The following is an 18,694-nucleotide window of genomic DNA, read 5'->3' on the forward strand; positions in this document are numbered from 1 at the left end:
TTAATGGAAAACTGACACTGTTTTTGCCTGAGTTTCCAGCAGTTTCCACCCCCTTCTAACTGATGTGAGCTCTCACACCCAGGGACAGAGTCACAAGTCTCACATATTAAACTGAGCACTTTTCTGGTCCAAGCTCAATTGCAAATCGCTTTCAGAAACGTTTCTTCACGATATTTTTAAGAGTGCTATTTGTTTTTAAACGTCGTCCTTTCACAGTCCAAAGCTACTTCTAAACGTTATTATTGCTCGTGGCAAACCCATCTCAATTCTCTGAAAACTAGTTCTCAGTTTTTCCTTTTGCGCTGTTTCCACTCAAGTGTGCTGGCCCGTGACTCGCTTTCCCTGTGAACCCTTCTCCACCGCCCGGCCACCCGCTCCCCGCCCCAGGGAGACAAGGTGGAACTGGGTCAGAAGCACATGATGTCAGCACTTGGGAAGTCTCCCTAGACGTGATCTAAACCAGTTCAGATCTTTGCATGGCCTTAGTCAGGATGACGGAACAGGTATGGGGTCTGGGTGGGGCGGGGGGAGTCACGAAGTAAGTGGTAGCAAAACTAAGCCAGGACTTGAGAATGTTCCAGTCTTAAACGACTCTCTCTGTTTGGTTTCCCCAGGAGGACACGAAACCAGGTGCAGGTAATTTGTTTGGGAGCGATCCCAGGAATCGCCAGCAGGAGAGGGGGAAAAGGGGCAGGGCTGGCCGGGAAGGCAGCTGTGTGGGATGAGTTAACGAGCAGGTTAACTCTGGGCAGCTGGGACTCAGTCCCCGAGAACCTCTGGAGATGGTTTAGAACAAGCCCCTTGAGGGGCAAGGAACTGGTAGTGCTCATCTGCCGACTCTTGCTTGCCATTGGCTGAGGGCCGCTCCCAGCCCTCAATTCCCCAGCACTTCCAGCTTGTTCTATGCAGGGCTGAGTATTTTGTGCAGCCAGAGAAAGCCCTCAGCAGAGTCACCCAGCAAATAGGCCTGGTGAGTGCCTAGGGGACGTGGGTGGGGCACTGACAGCCTCTGCGACAGTGGTCAAATGCTCCTTCTTGCCTGTCCCTGGTCAAATAAACCTCCCGGCTCTGCCTCAGAGGTGAGAGGCTGAAACAAAACATGATTTATGAGGGAAACTAAATGTGTCAGGTTGGTATTTGCGAATGAGTAACTATGATCCCTATTTTTATGGGAACCCAGCATGCACTTTTGCACCCTCCCACCTTCGCACACACGTCCCTCTACCTTGCATGACTTCTAGAAAACTCCTATTCATCCTCCAAACAGCTCAAATATGAAGAACTTGTTATGTCTTTTCCCAATTCCTCAGGAAAAATTAATTCGCCCACCCCCTTGCTCTGACAGCAGGCTATGTGGTGTCGTGCCTCTGTGGGCCCATCTCTCCTGCTACTAACAGTGGTCACAATAGCTAGTGTTTATTGAGTTTAATCATGACTCTGTGTGCCTGGCACTGTTTTAAATACTTTGTGTTAATTAACTCTTAGTCCTCTGAACAACTCTGAAGTAGCTGCAATTACGGCTCTATTTTGTAGAAAGGAAATGGGGGGGAGGTTAAGCAACTTGCCTGATATCATGTAGTGAGCAAATGGCAGAGCTGGGATTTGGTTCCAGAAGGTCAGGCCTTAGTCCCTGCTCTTAACCGCTGCACAGAACAGCCTCTCTTTGGCTGGGATAGAGAAGCGGGCAAGGACTGAACCCTGGAGATATTTCTAGCAGTTTTTGTAGGGCCTCATCCCAGGCTAGGAAACGTTGTCTCTAGAGAATTTTAAACACGTAGGTGACACAGGATTTATGTTGTACAAAGATCACTCTTGCTGTAGTGCATAGGGTGATAGGAAGAGGAGAGAGTGAGAACAGAGCTAACAGTCAAGAACCGGTGCAGTAATCCTGGGAAGAGCTGATGAGGTCCCAGGCTGAGCATGGACCCTCCTCCCTGAGCGAACCCTGGTGTACCTCCCCACCACTCACCTCCCACCTCGGCAGGGCTCCCGCTCCATGGTTGTGCAGGTGGCGCCTGCAGAGATGCACTTGGTCAAGGGGGCATGTGAGGGCGGAAATGCAGCCTGAGCTCTGGCTGTCCCTGTGAGCCCTGTGGGAGTCACAGCTACCAGAAGGAAGGGCACCTTTTCCTCACTTGCACAAAGAAGCCATATAGACAAGCAGTGGCCTTGTCAACCCAGACATTTTAAACTACTTTTTGCTTCCTGATTATGCCGTGGTTTTCCCCGTCTCTGTGTTTGGAATATTTGATTTCCCCCTCCCTCCTCTGCTAACGATGCTCTCTTGTTCATTAACTCATTTTCACTCATTCATACAACACATTTTTTTAGCATCCCCCGTGCTCCAGGTACCTCTGTAGGTGATGGGGACTTTACTGGGGGAGCTTACAATCTAGGGGACAAGATGAATATTAGTGAAGTAATTACGTGATGGATATGTTACTCTGACACTTTCTTTGCAGATAAAGTCAGGGGACCATGAGCTTACTTGTTGGGTGATGGGGATTACCTGATCTGGGATGCAGGTGGCCGGGGTAAGGTCATCACTGGGACAATGTGGCTTCCCTTAGGATGTACGTGACTTTCATGCTGAGATGTGAGGAACAGGGAGGAACTAAACAGGCAAAAAGGGGAGGGAAGGAGAGTGGCCGCCCTTCAGCAGTCCTGCTGTGTTTAACAGCATGCTCATGAACCTTTGGGTTAGAGCAGGTAGGTCTGGAGGCGGAGGAGATCCAGCCTAATAAAGGGAGGTGGAAACTGAGGAGGGAGGAGGGCCCGGAATGGAGGACCCAGAGCCCTGAGAAAATCCACCGTGGGAGGGGCCTGAGAACGGCGGCAGCAGGAGGCGGGAGACTGGTAGGAAACTCAGAACAGGCTGCCAAGGAACTTTTGAAAATAGGGATGTTCAATGTTTCATTTTAAACTGTGCTTCTGTGGTTTAAAAATCTTCCCCTCCCTAAACCTGCAGTATAATTGGTTATACACAAATGCCTTATGTGAATGGTTTTGGGGACAATCAGGGGAGAAAGCTGAGTTCCCAGGAAGGGTCAGTGGGGAGCAGTGAGGAGAGCTTAGCCACGTGGGGTGACTCAGATGAGGTCAAAAGGGCAGGGGACACAGAAATTTGGAGGCAGCAGCAACGGGGCGTTCATAGGATCAGCTGTATTGAAACCTCAAGGAACTAGAATTTTATTTGTATTCGGTTTTGCTGAGTGATTAGTATAAAGTGATGATGGAAGGCAGCGTTAAAGGGGATCCAATGAGAGCAGGGGCAGCCTAGACAGATGGGGACATGGAAGAAAACAGAGACATTTTCACCTGTGTGCTTGGCAATGGGACAGGGCTGTGGTTTCATTCCAGACGTCTGAGACTCAGGGTATAAACTCCAGCTGGAGGTTCCTCCCCACCAGTTGGCTCCCCAGGTCGTTCCCTGCCAGCCACAGTGCAAAGTCTACTGGGACCTTGGAGAATTACTAATTCAACATTTATTGAACACCTGTTACTTTATGGGTACAAAGTCACAAGGGGCATGGTCCTTGGTCCTTGCCCCTTGGAGGACTCAATCTAGTTGGGGAGACAAAGATCACAGTACAGGGATCAGTGCTGCCACAGAAGCAGGTCCAGAGGGTGTGGGAGCAGGAGTGGGACCTTGGCCCAGTGGTGGCATCAGGCAGCTTCCTGGAGGAAGGACACCTAAGCAGGGCCATGGTGTTTTCCAGGGTGGGAGGATGCCTGGCGGGCAAAGGGCACAGCCCAGTGCAGTGGCTCCAAGGCTCTCCGTGCTGCCCCTCTGCAGGGCTTACCCTTCCGCACAGAGCAGCCTAACTCGAGTCCTCTTGTTTTCAACAAGTGCTGTCTCTCCAGCTGGACTCTAAGTTCCTCAAGGCCACGGAGACTGTACACATTCACATATGAGAGTGGAAAAGGCAGAATTTGAGTAGCACCAAGGAGAGTCTCTCAGCCCAGAACTCCCTGTCCCAAACACCACCTGTCACCATGTTTGCATGCCACCCGGGTCCCTCCCTCCTTTGGGTCTGACAGCCACGATTGTGGAGCTGCCTGTGGAAGTATAAGGCCCCCCCTGGGTGGAGCCCTGCCGGGAATAGGGGGCCAAGGACTGGGAACTAGAGAGGGAGGAAGGAGAAGCGGAAAGGCAGGGATGGGGTGAGCCAAGGTACATGTGGACCTTTGCAACATTCTTGCCACAACTTTCCTTGTATCCTCCACTTTTGTAACCTCAAAACACACAAGTAGTAAAAGTTTTTGAGTAGACATACCAAGAGGGTAGAAGGAGTGTTTTTGAGGTAGGAATGTAAGGCAATGTAATGGAAAGAGAGCTGGCGTCAGGAGACCCAGTGCGAGTCCTGCTGTGTGGCCCTGAGTAGAGCCAGTGCTCTCTCTGGGCCTCCACTTCTCCAGTTGTCCAGGGTGGAGCCTGGATTAGATGCTCTGCAGGGGCTCTTGCAGCTTCAGCCTCTGTAGTCTCTAGTTTGGACAGAAAGGTGAGAGGAAAGCCTGCCGCTGTGGCTGAGCCCGGGGTGTGTTGGACGTGTGTCAGCTGAAGCCAGATCTGTGGACTCATGCAAAGTAGCCCCAGAGGAAGACATTGATGGCCAGCAGGAGGATGGCGTTGACGTTGCAGACGCTTCTCCAGAGCGGCTCCTCCTCGGTGCTGGTCAGCTTCTGCTCCTGCGCGGCCGTCTCCGCTGGGCTCCGGGCTTGCTCCGGGGCCCCGGAGAGCCCACAGAACCAGCCCCAGAGCAGCTTTCCCCAGGACCTGCGGGGATCTGAGGAAGGAAAGAAGAAGCAAGGCAAGGTTGGAGAAAAGAGAGTGACGAGAGAGCAGGGGAGGGAGAGAGTGGTGAGAAATGGAAGAAAGAGATGAGGCCACAGAAAGAGGGGGTGGGGCGGAGTCATCCCCTTAGCCCTTTCTGCCTGCCCCAGACTGGGTCCTGAGTCAGGACTCTAGACTGGGCTCTGACCCTGGCCACAGCATCCAAACAGCCACCGAGCAGAAGCACCTCAAAGCTGCAGGGGAGGTGGCATGTTCAGGAGTGAGGATAACGGTTCATCCCACTTCAGAGCACACGCCCCGTGTGAGGACGGAGGGGAGAGTTAACTTACCAAGGAAGGAGGGAGCAGTTGAAGGAGACAGAGGCTGCACCGCCACGGGAAGGGCACCCGGCCCGAAGCCAGGGACCTGTTCCTGGGCCAGCGCTGCCATCACCAGACTGAGGCCATGTGCCATCAGTCTCTCAACTCCTCTGAGCTGCAGGTTCTTTCTCCCCCAAATAGGTCAATGGCATATGCCCTGTTCTTCTCCAGAGCGTTTTGAGCATCAAATGAGAGCATAGATTTTGACAGCACTTTTAAGAATTACCAGTGCTGGAGCAGCGGGCAGAGGTCCTGGGGAGCATAACGTTCTAGATGTGCGGCAGACTGCCAGTGCAGACACGGGCTCCCCAGCGCCAAGAGAGGCGCTAAGGTCAGCACTATTCATTAAAAACTAAATTTTAAAGAAGTAATAAAGAAAACATATTTTTAAAGAATTTTTTTTGGATTAGCAGACAGCATGTTAAAGCAAAATGTATATAAAAAACCTTTCATTGAGGTTGAATAGACACTCTGGAAATTCATTCTTATCTTTTTGGCTTTGGAACTTGGTAAGTCCAATGTGACTACAGAGTGTCAGAGACGTGAAGACCCCAGGTTACCATCTAGTCGTGGTCTCTCATTGGACAGAGGAGGACAGAGGCTCACAGAAAAGAAGGGACTTGGGTAAGGTTGCATAGCCACAGAGCTGCACAAAGAGCAATGGTAGAAATTCAGCATTTTGACTGTAGACCAGACTGCATCATTTTACACGCTGGTCCCAGTACTCTCTTCTGATTCACTTAAATAGTTATTGGTGAGCAAGGACTCAGTGAATTTAAATCCATCTACAACCTGGGATGAATGCACTTCTTTCTGATCCATTCTGTTGCCCTTCAATTTTTTTTTACTTTTTTGGAGGGGACTTCGAATTATACTGCCACTTTGCTTTCTAACCTGGGGACAACACAGATGAGCTTCCTCTGCCTGTGGCTCTTCCAGGGATGGATGCTTCTTCCCCATTCCCAATGTTTCCATTAGCAGGGAGGGGGCTGTGGCACACCCTAGCACTTGCCTCGCTGTTCTTCTCTCATTAAACTTCTTGGCTGACTCAGTGCTTCCTTTGTCCCTCTTGGGAGCAAGCCACCCACAGGGAGCAAGCATTGCCCTGCTTCTCCAGGGACAGGCTCTGCCCCCTGGCATGGGGTTAAGCCAGGGAGGGCTGTCAGTGACCATGTCAGTCTGCCTGGTCCTGGGGTTCCACTGTGAGAGAGCACGAGCTGTGCCCTCTCTCCTTTCCTCTGGGCGCTGCCCTCATAGCTTCATCCCTTCCTCTTCATCCCTTCCTCCTCTTCATCCCTCCTCCTCTTCATCCCTTCCTCTTCTTCATCCCTTCCTCTTTCCTCTCTCTTGGTCGCTATCTCATCTACAGAGAGCCATGCTCTCAGACTGCTTCTACCATGCCATGAGGCTCATAGAGGCCAGGACCTAGTCTTGGGATGATGGTGGTAGGAGCAGTTTTGAGACTCCAATGTCTGGTGCATGGACCACAAAGTTTGAAAAAGAGACAAAGAATTGCTGCAAAACAAAATACCTCTCAACTAATGGGGACAGCTGATTAGACGAGGGAGGGCGACTTTGGGCTTTGCTGGTGCTTTCTGACAGGAGCCTACCTGGGTTTCCACCTTGGAAGTTCGTAAAGGATTACCTTCTCTATTACGGATAGCTTTTTAGAGTGACCACTGGCTTTTACCTGCTGCAGCTTGGGCAGGAAGCTTTGAGTCTTAGATATTGGTGGGCTTCTGGAGCTGATGATGTCACTAACTGTAGGCGAGTGGCTGTTTCTCTAGAGTCAGGGCCTTAGCAAAGGTGAAGGGCCTCAGGAAAGGTGGGAGGCTTCTCAGGCCTCAGGGGGAGCATGGGGCCCCTGGAACCTGGCAAGGGCGTGGGAGCCAAGGGGCACAGTGCGGCCAGCCGTGCGGGTCCAGCAACTGGTGCTTTGATAACCTTATCTATGCTCTTAACTTGCTGTCATTATTGACGGTTTGTCACATCAGAGGCTGTGAATGGAACTAAGACACTTTTTGATGCTTGCTGGAGCTCTGCCCAATCCAGGGGGAGAGGGCAGCTGCCCAAGGCACCCCAGCTCCCCATGGGCTCTGGGGCTCCCTCTACCAGAGGCAGGCAGTAACTTTCGGACTTATGTTTCATTACAGTTCTACTCACAAGGGCAAGAGAATTGATTTGGGGGCTTAACTTGAAAACTGACTTAACTTTCTGACTTTAATTTTTCCTTGGGAATTTAATACTTTGGGAAATCTCGATGATGTTGTCATTATATCAGAATATCTTAACGTTGTTATGTCATCACACTACAAGAAGGTTATAGCTGTGTTACATCTGAAACAGCCACATTATACCTTATACCAGTTTTCAACTTTAGATACTGTGTGGCCTTGGAGTGAATTTAATTAATGTCCTGTTCTAACACTTTTAAGAACCTCCAAGAGGCAAAATTTATATGGCCCATCAGCAGCCAAGCAGGATCCCCATAGGAATGATGATTGGTCTGGAGGAACTTCATGAAGATAGGCAGAACCGTGTGGACGCATGGCTATCTCTCATCCCATGAGGGATAGCCATGCTTCCGTGTGACTGTAGCCAGAACTGTTCAGGCTAATGGGGAAAAAATGTTAAATAAATAAATAAAGTGGTGGTGAGGGGGGCTGTTTCTTTGCCATGCCTGATGTTTCCTTCCATGAGAAGGAACTCAATTAGTGTAACACCATTTGATTCTCTGCCCTTCGCTTCACTCAGCCCAGGGGAGGTGAAGGGATTTCCCTGTTGGTAGATTTGGGGATGATAGAGGGCAGCTTGGCTCGGTCCCTTCCCCCTCCTTCTTGGCAGTGCAGTGCTCACAGGGTCCCTGTGATGGATGCCTCTGTCTGCTGCTGGGGTTTGGTATTAGGAAGTGTACCTCCTCATGATAGAAAACAAATCTTTCCACTACATTTTATCAGGAACGAGGGCAATATATTGGCTCCCATCTGCCTTACTCATTTGTCTTATTTCTCAAATAGTTTAATAGACATATGGGAAAGGAGGAGGGAACATATTTTTTGGCATCCCCAGTGACCCCCTAATGAGGTCTTTGGGGACCTGTGACACGATGTCTGTCCCCACTGCTCCCCTATGCTGCACCCCCAGCGTGCCCTCAGCCTACCTCCAGGCTGCTCGCAGTCCTGGCTGGAGTCCTCTGCCCCTCCGCCTCCTGCAGAGCACTCCCCGGATGGCACCTCTGATGCCTCTGGTGTGCCCTCATGGGACTCCTTCTCCAGCCCAGAGAGGGGGCAGTTCCGTGTCCACCACGTCAGGCGAGCGAGCTGGAGGGAAAGAGAACACTGCTGCACTCAGTTACCTTCGAAGGGAAGTCCTGCTGTAACAAGGGGGCCCCCTTCATGGGAGGCCGCCAGAGCAGCGAGGAGCGCAGGGCTGGGAGTCAGGGGCCTGACTCTTAGCCTGACTGCCCCTTCCTTCGAAAACCTGCAGTTGCTGAGCACCCGCTCCACGCGGACTTGTAGCCGGTGCTGAGAACACACCAAGTCCAGGCAGGCACCACTCCTGAGCCCAGGAGCTCAAAGCCAGACAGGGAGGCAGGCGCCCAGTGACAAAAGGCTTCCAAGGTCACTGAGGAGTAGCTACTCAAAAAAACTAGTAGGCAGTGGAGAGTCACTGCAGACTTTAGGCAAAGGGAAGAGAAGATAAATTCTGGGATTTAGAAAGGTCTCTCAGGAGTGAACTGATGGGTTCCAGCCTGAAGGCTGTTACAAAAACGCAGCAAGAAATCAAGAGGGCCTGAGGGGATAGGCAGGAGCGTCTTAAAGAATGTTAAGGAGTGAGATCTACAGGCCAAGGTGACTGAATGAGCCTGGTGAGGGAGAGGGAAGCAGCTAACCTGCTCTCAGGTTCCTGCCGTGAACTTTGAGTGGGCAGTGGTGCCCCTCGCAGAGACAGGGTGGGCAGGAGGAGTGGGTTTGGGTGATAGTGGAAGTGACAGCGAACGGCAGGGCGGCTCATGCACACACGCAAATATGATGATGAGCTTGACGAGTCTGTAGGACCTCTGAGTGGAGACGTCCAGGCGAGGAGGAACGAACCTTGTGTCCCCTGCACAGCCCAGGTGGCCTTCGCTCTTCCACCTTTTTGGAAACTCAGCAGAGAAGAACACGGCACGTTCTCTGGCTGATGTCAGTTGCACCCAACCATCGCTGCCCGAGTCTGGACTGCCTCCTTTCCAGCAAAGCTCTTTTTCTGGCCAGGCAGCAGTTTGTTATGTCTTGAGCCAGGTGCCCCTGGCTTGCCCCTAACTTCCTACAAATACATACAGAGTGTGGGGTGAGGGCCCCTCTCCTGGGACACTTTCCACTGGGCTTCCAGCTGTTTCCCTCTACGGGATTATGAGAGCCTGGCCTGCTGCTTTGCTTGTAAATATCACTCAATAAACTTTATACTTCCAATGTGTGTCCTTATCAGTGTCTCTTTATGTCACCAGGAGGCAGCTGGGTTTTGAGTTTGAATCTTGGGAGAGGGGTTTTGGCTGCAGATAGAAAGTTGAGTGTCTTTATGCAGAGGGTGTTTGAATTCATGGGCGTGGATAAGACAGCTGAGGGACTGTGGGGTGAGAAGGCTTGTAGGCCATAGGTAGGTCCCTGAGGAACAATGATCTTTAAGGATCAGGAAGAAAAGCCCAAGAAGAAGGCAGAAGAATGATCAGAAGGGTAGGAAAAAAAATGCCAGAGGGAAACACATCATGGAAGTGAAGAGAAGAGAGGTCTTCAGGATGCAGGAAGTGGTCAGTGGGGTCTGGTTCTCCTCAGAATTCACTTAAAATAAAGATGGGCAAGTGAGCATTCATTTTTAGTGACAAGGTTATTGGGGATCTTGGTGAGAGCGATTTCAGTAGGAAGGTGGGGACAGCAGCCAGACCGCAGAGCGTTGAGATGTAGACAAGAGTTGAGAAGCACAGACCAGTCTGCTGTTGAGGGGCAGGGAAAGAGGCAGCTGAACTAGAGAACAGGACCCAGGGAGAGGATTTTTAACGGGGAAACACTTCAGTGTGGGAATGAGACAGCAGACAGTGGAGAGGAAGCTGAAGATTCAAGCAGTGGGAGGAGGTCGTTTCTGGAGTCACCCACTGGAGAAGTCGGCTTCCCTTGGCTCATCTGTGACTGTCCTGCTTGTTTGTAGGAATTCGTGACACCAAGGGGATAAAGTTGTTTTGACAACTCTAAAGCGCTGTACAGGTAAGGGGTGCTGTTAATGATTTCCACCCAGTGTTTCAGGGGCCAGCTTCTGGCATTGGCTCTGTTATGGGGTGAATTGTATTCCCCTCAAATTCCCCCAGTACTTCAGTGTGTGACTGACCTTGGAGATGGGGTCTTTGGAGGGGTAGCTAAGATTAAGTGCAGTCATTCGAGTGGCTCTAACCTAATATGACTGGTGTCATAAGAAGAGGAGATTCGGACACAGACAGGCGTGGGGGAAGACCACGTGAAGATAAAGACGTAGAAGATTTCAGCTTCAAGCCATGGAGAGGCCTCAGAGGAAATCACCCTGCCAACAGCCTGGTCTCAGACTGCCCGCCTCCAGAACTGTGAGTAGGTGCATTTCTGCTGTTTAAGCCACACGGCTGTGGTCCTTTCTTATGGCAGCCCGAGCCACTGCCCTGCTGCTCTAAAGAAAGAAGATTTCAAAGGCTGGGCCTCGGTGCCGAGGGCAGGCGAATCCGTCAGCATGGCAGAGCGAGGACCTCCGATTGACCTCTTACTCCGGCAGACTCTCTTTTCTCATTTACATGCTGCTTGACCAGTCAACAAATCCCTACTCATTCTTCAAGGTCCAACTCAAAGTGACCTTGTCAGGGAACCCTCCCCGGCCCCCAGGGGTGACTGACTGCCTCGCCTTCTGTATCCAGCCCCTTCCTTTGAGCTTGGTCCTTCTGCACTCTCTCTCCCCATAGAGTAACTCTTTGCATTGGTGTCTGTGTCCTCCCCCCACTCGGCCCCTCTCCAGTGTGGACAGTCGCTGGCAGGGACCATTCGTCTTTGTAACCCCAGCACAGTGCCTGGCACGGAGTGGGTGCTCGCTGAGTCATTTTCCAATTGAATGATTCCTTTTCACTTGGGAATTAATAACCCAAAAAGCTTCTCCTCCCCGGGACTTCTGTATGGCAACAGGGAACCATGACCCCATGGAGCAAAACTCGGTGGTGGAATTCCAGGCACGGGGCTGGGGGAGCATCTTGAGGGGCCTCAGGACGAGCATCCACTTGCCTTTTCCTCAGGGATGGGGGCTGTGCAGAGGCTGACGGTGACGATGACGGCGGCAGTGAGCCCGCAGAGGAGGAGCGCAAAGTACAGGTAGTGCAAGTCCTTCAGCACGGCCGGCCTGCGGCCCACCTCCCCGCAGGCTGGGGCTGGGTACACGAACTCCAGGATCATGCGCAGAAGCCCCACTGCCAGGCCAAACAGCAGGCCCCAGAAGGCCCCCTGCGGAGAGAGCAGAGGTGGGCAGGGCTGAGATCCAGGGGGGAGACCCCGGGAAGGAAGCCCTGGTCTGTTACAATGTTTGCAAGTCCACCTTGGTGGGTTCCCCGCAAATGCTGGGGCTTTGTCTCAACCTAAAGGCAGACAGAGAGGGTAGTGGAAGGAGCACAGGCTCCAGACTCAGACAGACTGGGATTTGGACCCTGGCTCCATTCCAGAACGGCTGAAGCACTGACTCGACCTCCCTGGCCCGGAGTTTTCTCATGTGCAGTTAAGAGAAATTAGTGAGTCCTAATATTTGACTAGAATGTAACATGCTTTTGTAATAAACAGGGAATACCAAGATCCCCTTCCCAATTTCCTGTCATGATAAATTGGAAATCAGAATTGATATCTCTCTTTTGTTGCTTCTATGTTTTCATATCTTTTGCCCTTTTTTTTTTAACAAAAGAAAGTTCTGACACCTCCCATATCCTCTTTATAGCATTGTTTGACCCTAACCTATACCTGTGCCTCATATGTAAGAGTCAGATGACTTGTATTTTCAAAAATGAAATGTTGACCCCAATTTCAAAAATTCTGGAATGAGCAGAGGCATCCAGAATTAACTGAGGCCTGCTGTACGCCATGGTCATCAGCAGGGAGATTAGACCTCTGCGAACAGGAGACATCAGTAGACATCTGGGCAGGTACTCCACTGGGAGAGGGTTCCTGTGATCTCCTTTGTCGCGACCTTGAGCTCTCATGTGGCTCTGGTGGAGTCACACCCATGACCTCCCTTACCTCCCCGAGGCACAGCCAGCAGGTGTGGGCTGTCTTTCCTAGGCTGCCCTGGGGAGTAACCAAGGTCACCATCCCCGGACCTCTAGCTCCTCCCAGGCTCTGTCAGGTCTCAGCAGTTCCATGAATGAGGCCTGTGTGGACGCCTGTGTAAGTTCACACTTTGCTCCATCATCGTCATTGCTGTCATTCTTCCTACATAGAGAGCCTTAGAGTCAGAGACGGAGCAGACCCTTGAGATCTTCCAGTCTGTCTTGAGCTTTCACGCACACTGCTCCCCATGTCTGGAACACTCTTCCCTTTTCCTTTAATCCTTCACTTCATCCAGGAAGACTTCCCTGACCCACTCCTGGGCATCCCATGGGCTCGGTACCCCCACTCTTTACTCTCATGGCAGCCATTATCCTGTAGTATTATTGCTCCCTTAATCTTCTTTCCTCCCTGCTGGCCCAGTGATGGCAGGCCTACACGAATGTTGTAAACCACTGCATCCCTGGAGCCTCCATAATAGGACTGATAAATGTTTGTTGAGTCAATGACTGAATCTAGACCCGACGCTATGGATGGGGAGATGGAAGCTAGAGGGGGCAGTCGGTGCGCCCAAGGTCACAGAGAGAGACCAGGTCACAGACAGACCCGCACCCCTGCCCCTCTGGTGTCCTGGGAGAGATGGGTATGCTGCTGTACTCACAGGCTCTGTGACCCTCTTGCAGAAGATGGCCAGCAGGAAGAGGGCGGTGATGGGCGGGGCCAGGTAACTGGTGACAGACTGGATGTAGTCGAAGAGCTGCCCGCTGTTGGAGCTCTGGATGATGGGGATCCAGAGGATGCTGATGATGACCAGGAACACCACAAACACTCTGCAGGAGGGCACAGGGAACGTGAGGAGTGCCTGAGGTGGCAGGTGTGGGGCGGGGCGAAGGTGATGCTCAGAAACCAGGAAGGGAGAGGGAGGGGAATGCATGGGCACTGAACCAGAGAATGTTAGAAAGCCAGAATCTCAAATGCTCAGATTCCAGAAATTCAGACTCTTAAAATCCCAGAATGTCAGAATGCCAGATTCCAAGAAACCAGGAGTTTTGACTTGGATGCCTTTGAGTCACGCGGCCCACCTGCTCTTCAGGAAGGAACCATACCTTTCACCCCACCACCCACCTCAGGAAACAGCCTCTGGCCTCTGCTCGGGATGCCTTGCCTTCTCTTTTGCATGCAGACCTTGTGCACGACAGCCCCCTTCTGGACGGTTCCTGCCTCCAGAACTTCCTTCTCCAGGCTCCTCCAGCTCTGCTCCTCTCTCCCTTACACTGGCATTTAGCTCAGAGCAGGGACTCTACCTTCTCCTTCTGACTCCCCTCCACTGATCCTGGCTCAGGGCCAAGTCCTCAAAGTGCGCGTTCTATATGATTTTGCAGGTGTGTAAACAAGTGGATGAAACATTTTCTTGCATGTGTTGGATGCAATAATGCAGATGGCCAGCAGATGGCACCCAAACTCCACCAACGGATGAAATAAGTGGCAGTAAAACCAGGTGCTCTGACTGCCGGTCAAGGGCCCAGATGCAGGGAAGGAGGAGAGGGGAGAGGGGCTCTGCCTACAAGGCGGGGTGCTCTGGAAGGATGGGGAGCACACCTGCCCACCACCATCAGCTCCTGCTCTGTTGCCTTCCTGCGGAAGCGCTGCCACACGTCGATGGTGAACAGGGTGCTGCTGCTGTTGAAGACAGAGGTGAGTGAGCTCATGAGGGCGGCCATGATCACAGCGACCATCAGGCCCCGCAGACCTGGGGAGACACAAGTTTGCGGGGTCAGCTGACCCAATAATGCCGGCTCTACCAGCAACCATGGAGGCTGCAGCGTTCAGCAGAGTCAGGAGTGGAGGGGAGGGGAGGCGATGGGGAAGGCATTGGATGGGGTTCCCATCCCACACGGATAAGGAATCCAGGAGAACCAGAGGCCCAGTTCTGGCCACTCTCTGCCTCTGCCTTGCTCTGTGGCCTTGGGTGAGTCCTCTGCCCTCCCCGAGCCTCAGTTTCCCCATCTACACCATTCAGGGGTATGAGCCAAGGTGATCTTTAAGGTTCTCTGCAGCTTTGATGTCTCAGTCTGCATTTCAAAGTTTGTAGATACTGGTTAGTGAGTCCCTGGTGGGTAGGAGGGTGATGGTTAATAATTGAATGTTTCCAGTGGGTTTTGTACCTTTTTGTCGACACTGGCGTGCCAGGCCGAAGCCTTGGCCTGGGAGGCAGAAGCCCTGGATTTGTTTCCTGGTTCTGCAAGTAACTAGCTATGTCATCTTTGACCTAGTTCCTTCCTTTCTGGGCCTATTTTTTCCCTGTCGCAAGGGAGGGACCCCACTGATATCTGAAGTCTGTGACTCTAACCACCAAGTGTCTTGAAACAGACTGCTCCCCCTGGGGAGACGACTCCCTGCCCACCTCGGTCCTCTTTCCCGCAGATCCAAATATTCCACCCCTCCTGGATGTCTCCCTGGGAGACTCAAGGGGTCGCAAACCTGGCCAGCATCTTCCTCCGGGCTCTCTGTTTCTTCTTTCTGTTAATAATATCTTTCTAGTCTCCAACCAGACACCTCCGAGTTACCCCAGACCCCGTCCTCTGCTCCCCTCCCGCCCTCCTCCCTCCAGCAGCCCCTCTGGCTGCTCTGTTGTAGCTGGGCCTTCTGCTGTCTCCACTGTTTCTTTGATTCATTTCTTGTTCTGCTGGAGGGAGGGAATGAGTTAACCCATCCACTTCCCTCCATAGACCTCCCTTCCTCCAGATCTCCGATCTCAATGTCACCACAAACCCAAGACCTGGGAGCCCTCTTTGGATTCCTCTGTCTTTCTGGTCCCTCAGATGCAATCAATCATCAAGTCCTGCCAAGTTGACCTCACCAATATCTTTTAAACCCTTCTGTCCCTCTCTAAAGCCACTGACCTGCTCCAAGCCATTCTCACCTCTCATGTGGACCACCACGAGCCCCTCGTTAATCATCTCCCTGCCTCCCCCGAAGCGGAACTTCCCTGCAGAGTGGTCCTGCTAAAGCACAAATCCCATTGTGCACACTGGCCTGAACCCCCTTGCCCTCAGAGTGAAGGCTATGCCCAGAACGAGGTGTGGCCACAGCCTCCTCTCCATGGAGCATGTCTTCATTCCCCTGCACATGAGCCCGCACGGGCTACTTACAGGGCAGACTTTACGCTCCCTCTCAGTGCTGGGCCTTTGCACATGCAGCCCCTCCTTCCTGGAATGACACTTCCCACGCCCTCTGCCTTTGTCTGTCTAAGATTCTCCTCGGGACTCAGCTCCATTTCCTCTCCTCTGGGAAGTGTTACCCAACATTTCACCAAAGTGGGCCAGTGGCTTCCCTAGGGCTCTCTCAGCCCCATGTGTCCCCACTCTGGTCACATTGTGTTGTGCCCTCTACCTGGGTACCCTGGAGACTACATGGAGCCCGAGAGCAGGGGCCTGCCTTTTATCCCTGCGTCTCCAAAGCCAGGGCACAGGGAAGTGCCTTGCAGATACTTGTGAAGTGTGCATGTGTGTGTGTGTATTGGGGGAGGGGATATTCGGAGGTGGATGTTTTTATTTCCTCTTCCTGCCCATGTCCATCCTTAATGCAATCCCTCCTGGGCAGTGAGGATTGGAGGAGGCTGGGAGGCAGGAATGAAGCATGGTGTGGGGGAGGTGCGACTCACCAACGGGCATGAGACCCATGACCAGCTTGGGGTAGGCGATGTTGGAACATCCCACTGGGACCCCGCAGACTCTTTGGCAGACATCAGGGTCCACACAGCCCACTTCATCTGCAGAAGAAGCGACAGCAGTTAGAGCCCACAAAGCCTAACATACTCACTATGTGTTCTTAGTACAAACAGTGTGCGACCCCACTCTAGTCCAACATCACCCGGGAGGGAGGCGAGCCTTACCTGGGTACAGGGCCCGGCTGATCATGCCAGGCATGATAATGAAGAACATGGGCAGGATCTTCAGGTAGCCCCCCAGCACGGAGCCTCCCTTGGCATGGGACAGACTCTTGGCGGAGAGAGACCTCTGCACAATGACCTGAAAAGGCAGCAGTGGAGGTGTGCCACTAGGCCAGGCCAGGCTCAGCTCAGCCACAGGTGAGCCCTGACATGGTCACTGACTGTGCCCCTATGACGGTCCCAGGACAAGTCCCAACCCTCTGTGCATCCAGATGCCCAGTTTTCTCTCACGGAGCCACCCCCGTTCACAGTGGGCTGGGCTAAGCCTGGCTGGGGCCTCACCTGGTCCGTGCACCAGCACCAGGTGGCCAGCACCGTGAGCCCAAAAATGAGGCCTGGCCAAGGGATGTCCCCGCTCACAGGGTCCCGGAGCATGTGGAAGGCATCGGGCCGGGGGAGGTGACAGGTGGTGTTGGGGACTGTGGCATTAGGGATGGCCTGCATGTACCGCTGCTCCAGGCCTGGGTACCAGCCCACCTCCTGAAAGCCTGTGGGAAGAGGCCACAGTGAGTCAAACAGCCCTGAGACCCCGCTGGGCCTGTCACATGACGCATCCCCCCTTCCCCCACTTCCTAGTCCTGTGTGGGGCCCCTCGGCTTGGAACAGGTATGGGACTTGGGAATGAGGGAGGGATGTGAGGCTCAGGCTCAAGACCCCTGATTTGGAGGAGAGAGAATCCTGCTCTTTGGGAGCCCCAACCTGGAGGGGGGACATGGCTCTGTGCTCTGGAAAGTTCTGATCAAACCATGGTGGTGACAGCCAAAGACAGATCAGCAAGGAATTTAGGGCTGAGGGTGGTGGGTATTCACGTTGTTTCCTTACCCAGAAACATGAGGACCAGGGCTCCCCCCACCATGATCACCGTCTGTAGAGCGTCTGTGTAGATCACGGCCGTGAGGCCCCCTGGGGACCCAAGGAGAGGGCTCAGTAGTCAGCACCAACAGGACCTTCCTCCTTGGGTGCCTGCCCTGTGCTGTGCCACCGGGGAGACCAGAGAAGACACAGGGCCCCCTTGGTAGGCGGACTCTGGCCCCTGCCTTTGCCCACACTGCGTGCTCCCCTCTGTTCCACCCAGCAGGGTGGATGCTGGTCACTGTCACAGGCGCTCAGGTCTAGCTCTTTCCATCCTTGACAGCCTCTGACTGTCATGCCACAGCTCTTTGCTGTCGTTCTGTAATAAATACCCCAAGTCTCTTCCTTTGCTGTGCTGTTAGCTGCAGCAGGAGTATTCCCTCTCTCCCCACCCAGCGCCCATTGAAATCCCCCATCTTTCCAGGCCGACGTGGCCATGAGGAAGTCTGGCCTGAGCCAGTGTCCCAGGGGCCCAGGCCTGTGCGAGGAGCTCTGGAGGAGACAGGGGAAGGCGGTTTTGTGACTTTTGTCTGGAGCGGCCCACAGCGACTCTAGTCCAGGTGACAGTCCACTAATCGCCACCCTGCTCCCTGTTTCCGTTGGTCTTGGTCAGTATCTCTGAGTGTCTCTCCTTCCCTGTCTCTCTCTGGCTGGCACTTTCCTCCTGGCTCTGCCCTTTCTGCCACCTCTTTTCTCTGTTACACTGTGGCTTGCAGCATTTTCCTCTGATCCTACGTCTCTGTCTGCCTCTCTCTCCCTTCCTGTTTCTTCCTCGCTCTCTCAGGTTCCATTTCTCTCTGTCCTCTCTCTGGACATCTCTCTCCCCCAGTCCTTCCCTCTGTGTCTCTGCCAGTCAGAAGCTTCCCTCTCCACCTCTCCCTCTTTCTCAGTCTCTGTTCCAGACATCTGCGCCCTGACGTGACCTTCCCTCGGCCCTACCTGTGATGGTGTAGATGGCCGTCACCACCAGCAGGATCACCGTGGAGAGGTAAAGGTTCCAACCCAAGGCCATCTGGATGAAGATGGCTCCAGAGAAGATGTCAGTCTGCAAAGAGCCAGGACCCAGAAGTCCAGGTCACCCAAGCCCCTCCATGTGGCCACCAGGGTATGTCAGCTTCCTGCTCAGCAACACTGGGTACTGTCAGCCCTCAACACATGCTGAGGATGAGCCTTAAGTGTCATGCTGAGGAGGATGGGCTCGCAGACACGGAGGAGCCATGGAGATTTTAAAGCAGATGAGGACCATATCGAACTTTGAAGCTGAGACAATGTCATCTGGTCCATTGAGAGGGTAGTCTGGGGCCGTGAGGGAGAGGTAAAGGAATGAAGGGGAAGGCTGAGGAAGCGAACAGAGAGCTGGGGTCAGAGAGGAGGCCATTTGGGAGGAGAGTAGGAGCCAGAGGGCCCCTCAGTGCTCCCTGACAGAGCAGAGGGCCCCTCAGTG

The 18,694-nt window shown here is 53.0% G+C and overlaps 1 protein-coding gene across 4 annotated transcripts in view; it reads right to left on the minus strand.

The window, feature by feature from the left end:
• Positions 1-3,470: 3,470 nt before the first annotated feature.
• Positions 3,471-18,694, minus strand: part of SLC5A9 (solute carrier family 5 member 9) — a 27,075-nt gene continuing 11,851 nt past the window's right edge. For all 4 annotated transcript variants that reach the window (XM_046662251.1, XM_046662250.1, XM_046662249.1 and 1 more), the window contains 10 exons: positions 18,190-18,295; positions 17,221-17,301; positions 16,681-16,886; positions 16,342-16,477; positions 16,111-16,218; positions 14,046-14,196; positions 13,108-13,276; positions 11,424-11,639; positions 8,315-8,474; positions 3,471-4,787 (listed from right to left, as the gene is read on the minus strand). In XM_046662251.1, the coding sequence (XP_046518207.1) occupies positions 4,579-4,787; positions 8,315-8,474; positions 11,424-11,639; positions 13,108-13,276; positions 14,046-14,196; positions 16,111-16,218; positions 16,342-16,477; positions 16,681-16,886; positions 17,221-17,301; positions 18,190-18,295 (1,542 nt within the window). In that variant the 3' untranslated portion in view covers positions 3,471-4,578. The remainder of the gene's footprint in view (positions 4,788-8,314; positions 8,475-11,423; positions 11,640-13,107; positions 13,277-14,045; positions 14,197-16,110; positions 16,219-16,341; positions 16,478-16,680; positions 16,887-17,220; positions 17,302-18,189; positions 18,296-18,694) is intronic.

This window comes from Equus quagga, chromosome 5 (assembly GCF_021613505.1).
Source record: "Equus quagga isolate Etosha38 chromosome 5, UCLA_HA_Equagga_1.0, whole genome shotgun sequence".
NCBI classification, from domain to species: domain Eukaryota; kingdom Metazoa; phylum Chordata; class Mammalia; order Perissodactyla; family Equidae; genus Equus; species Equus quagga.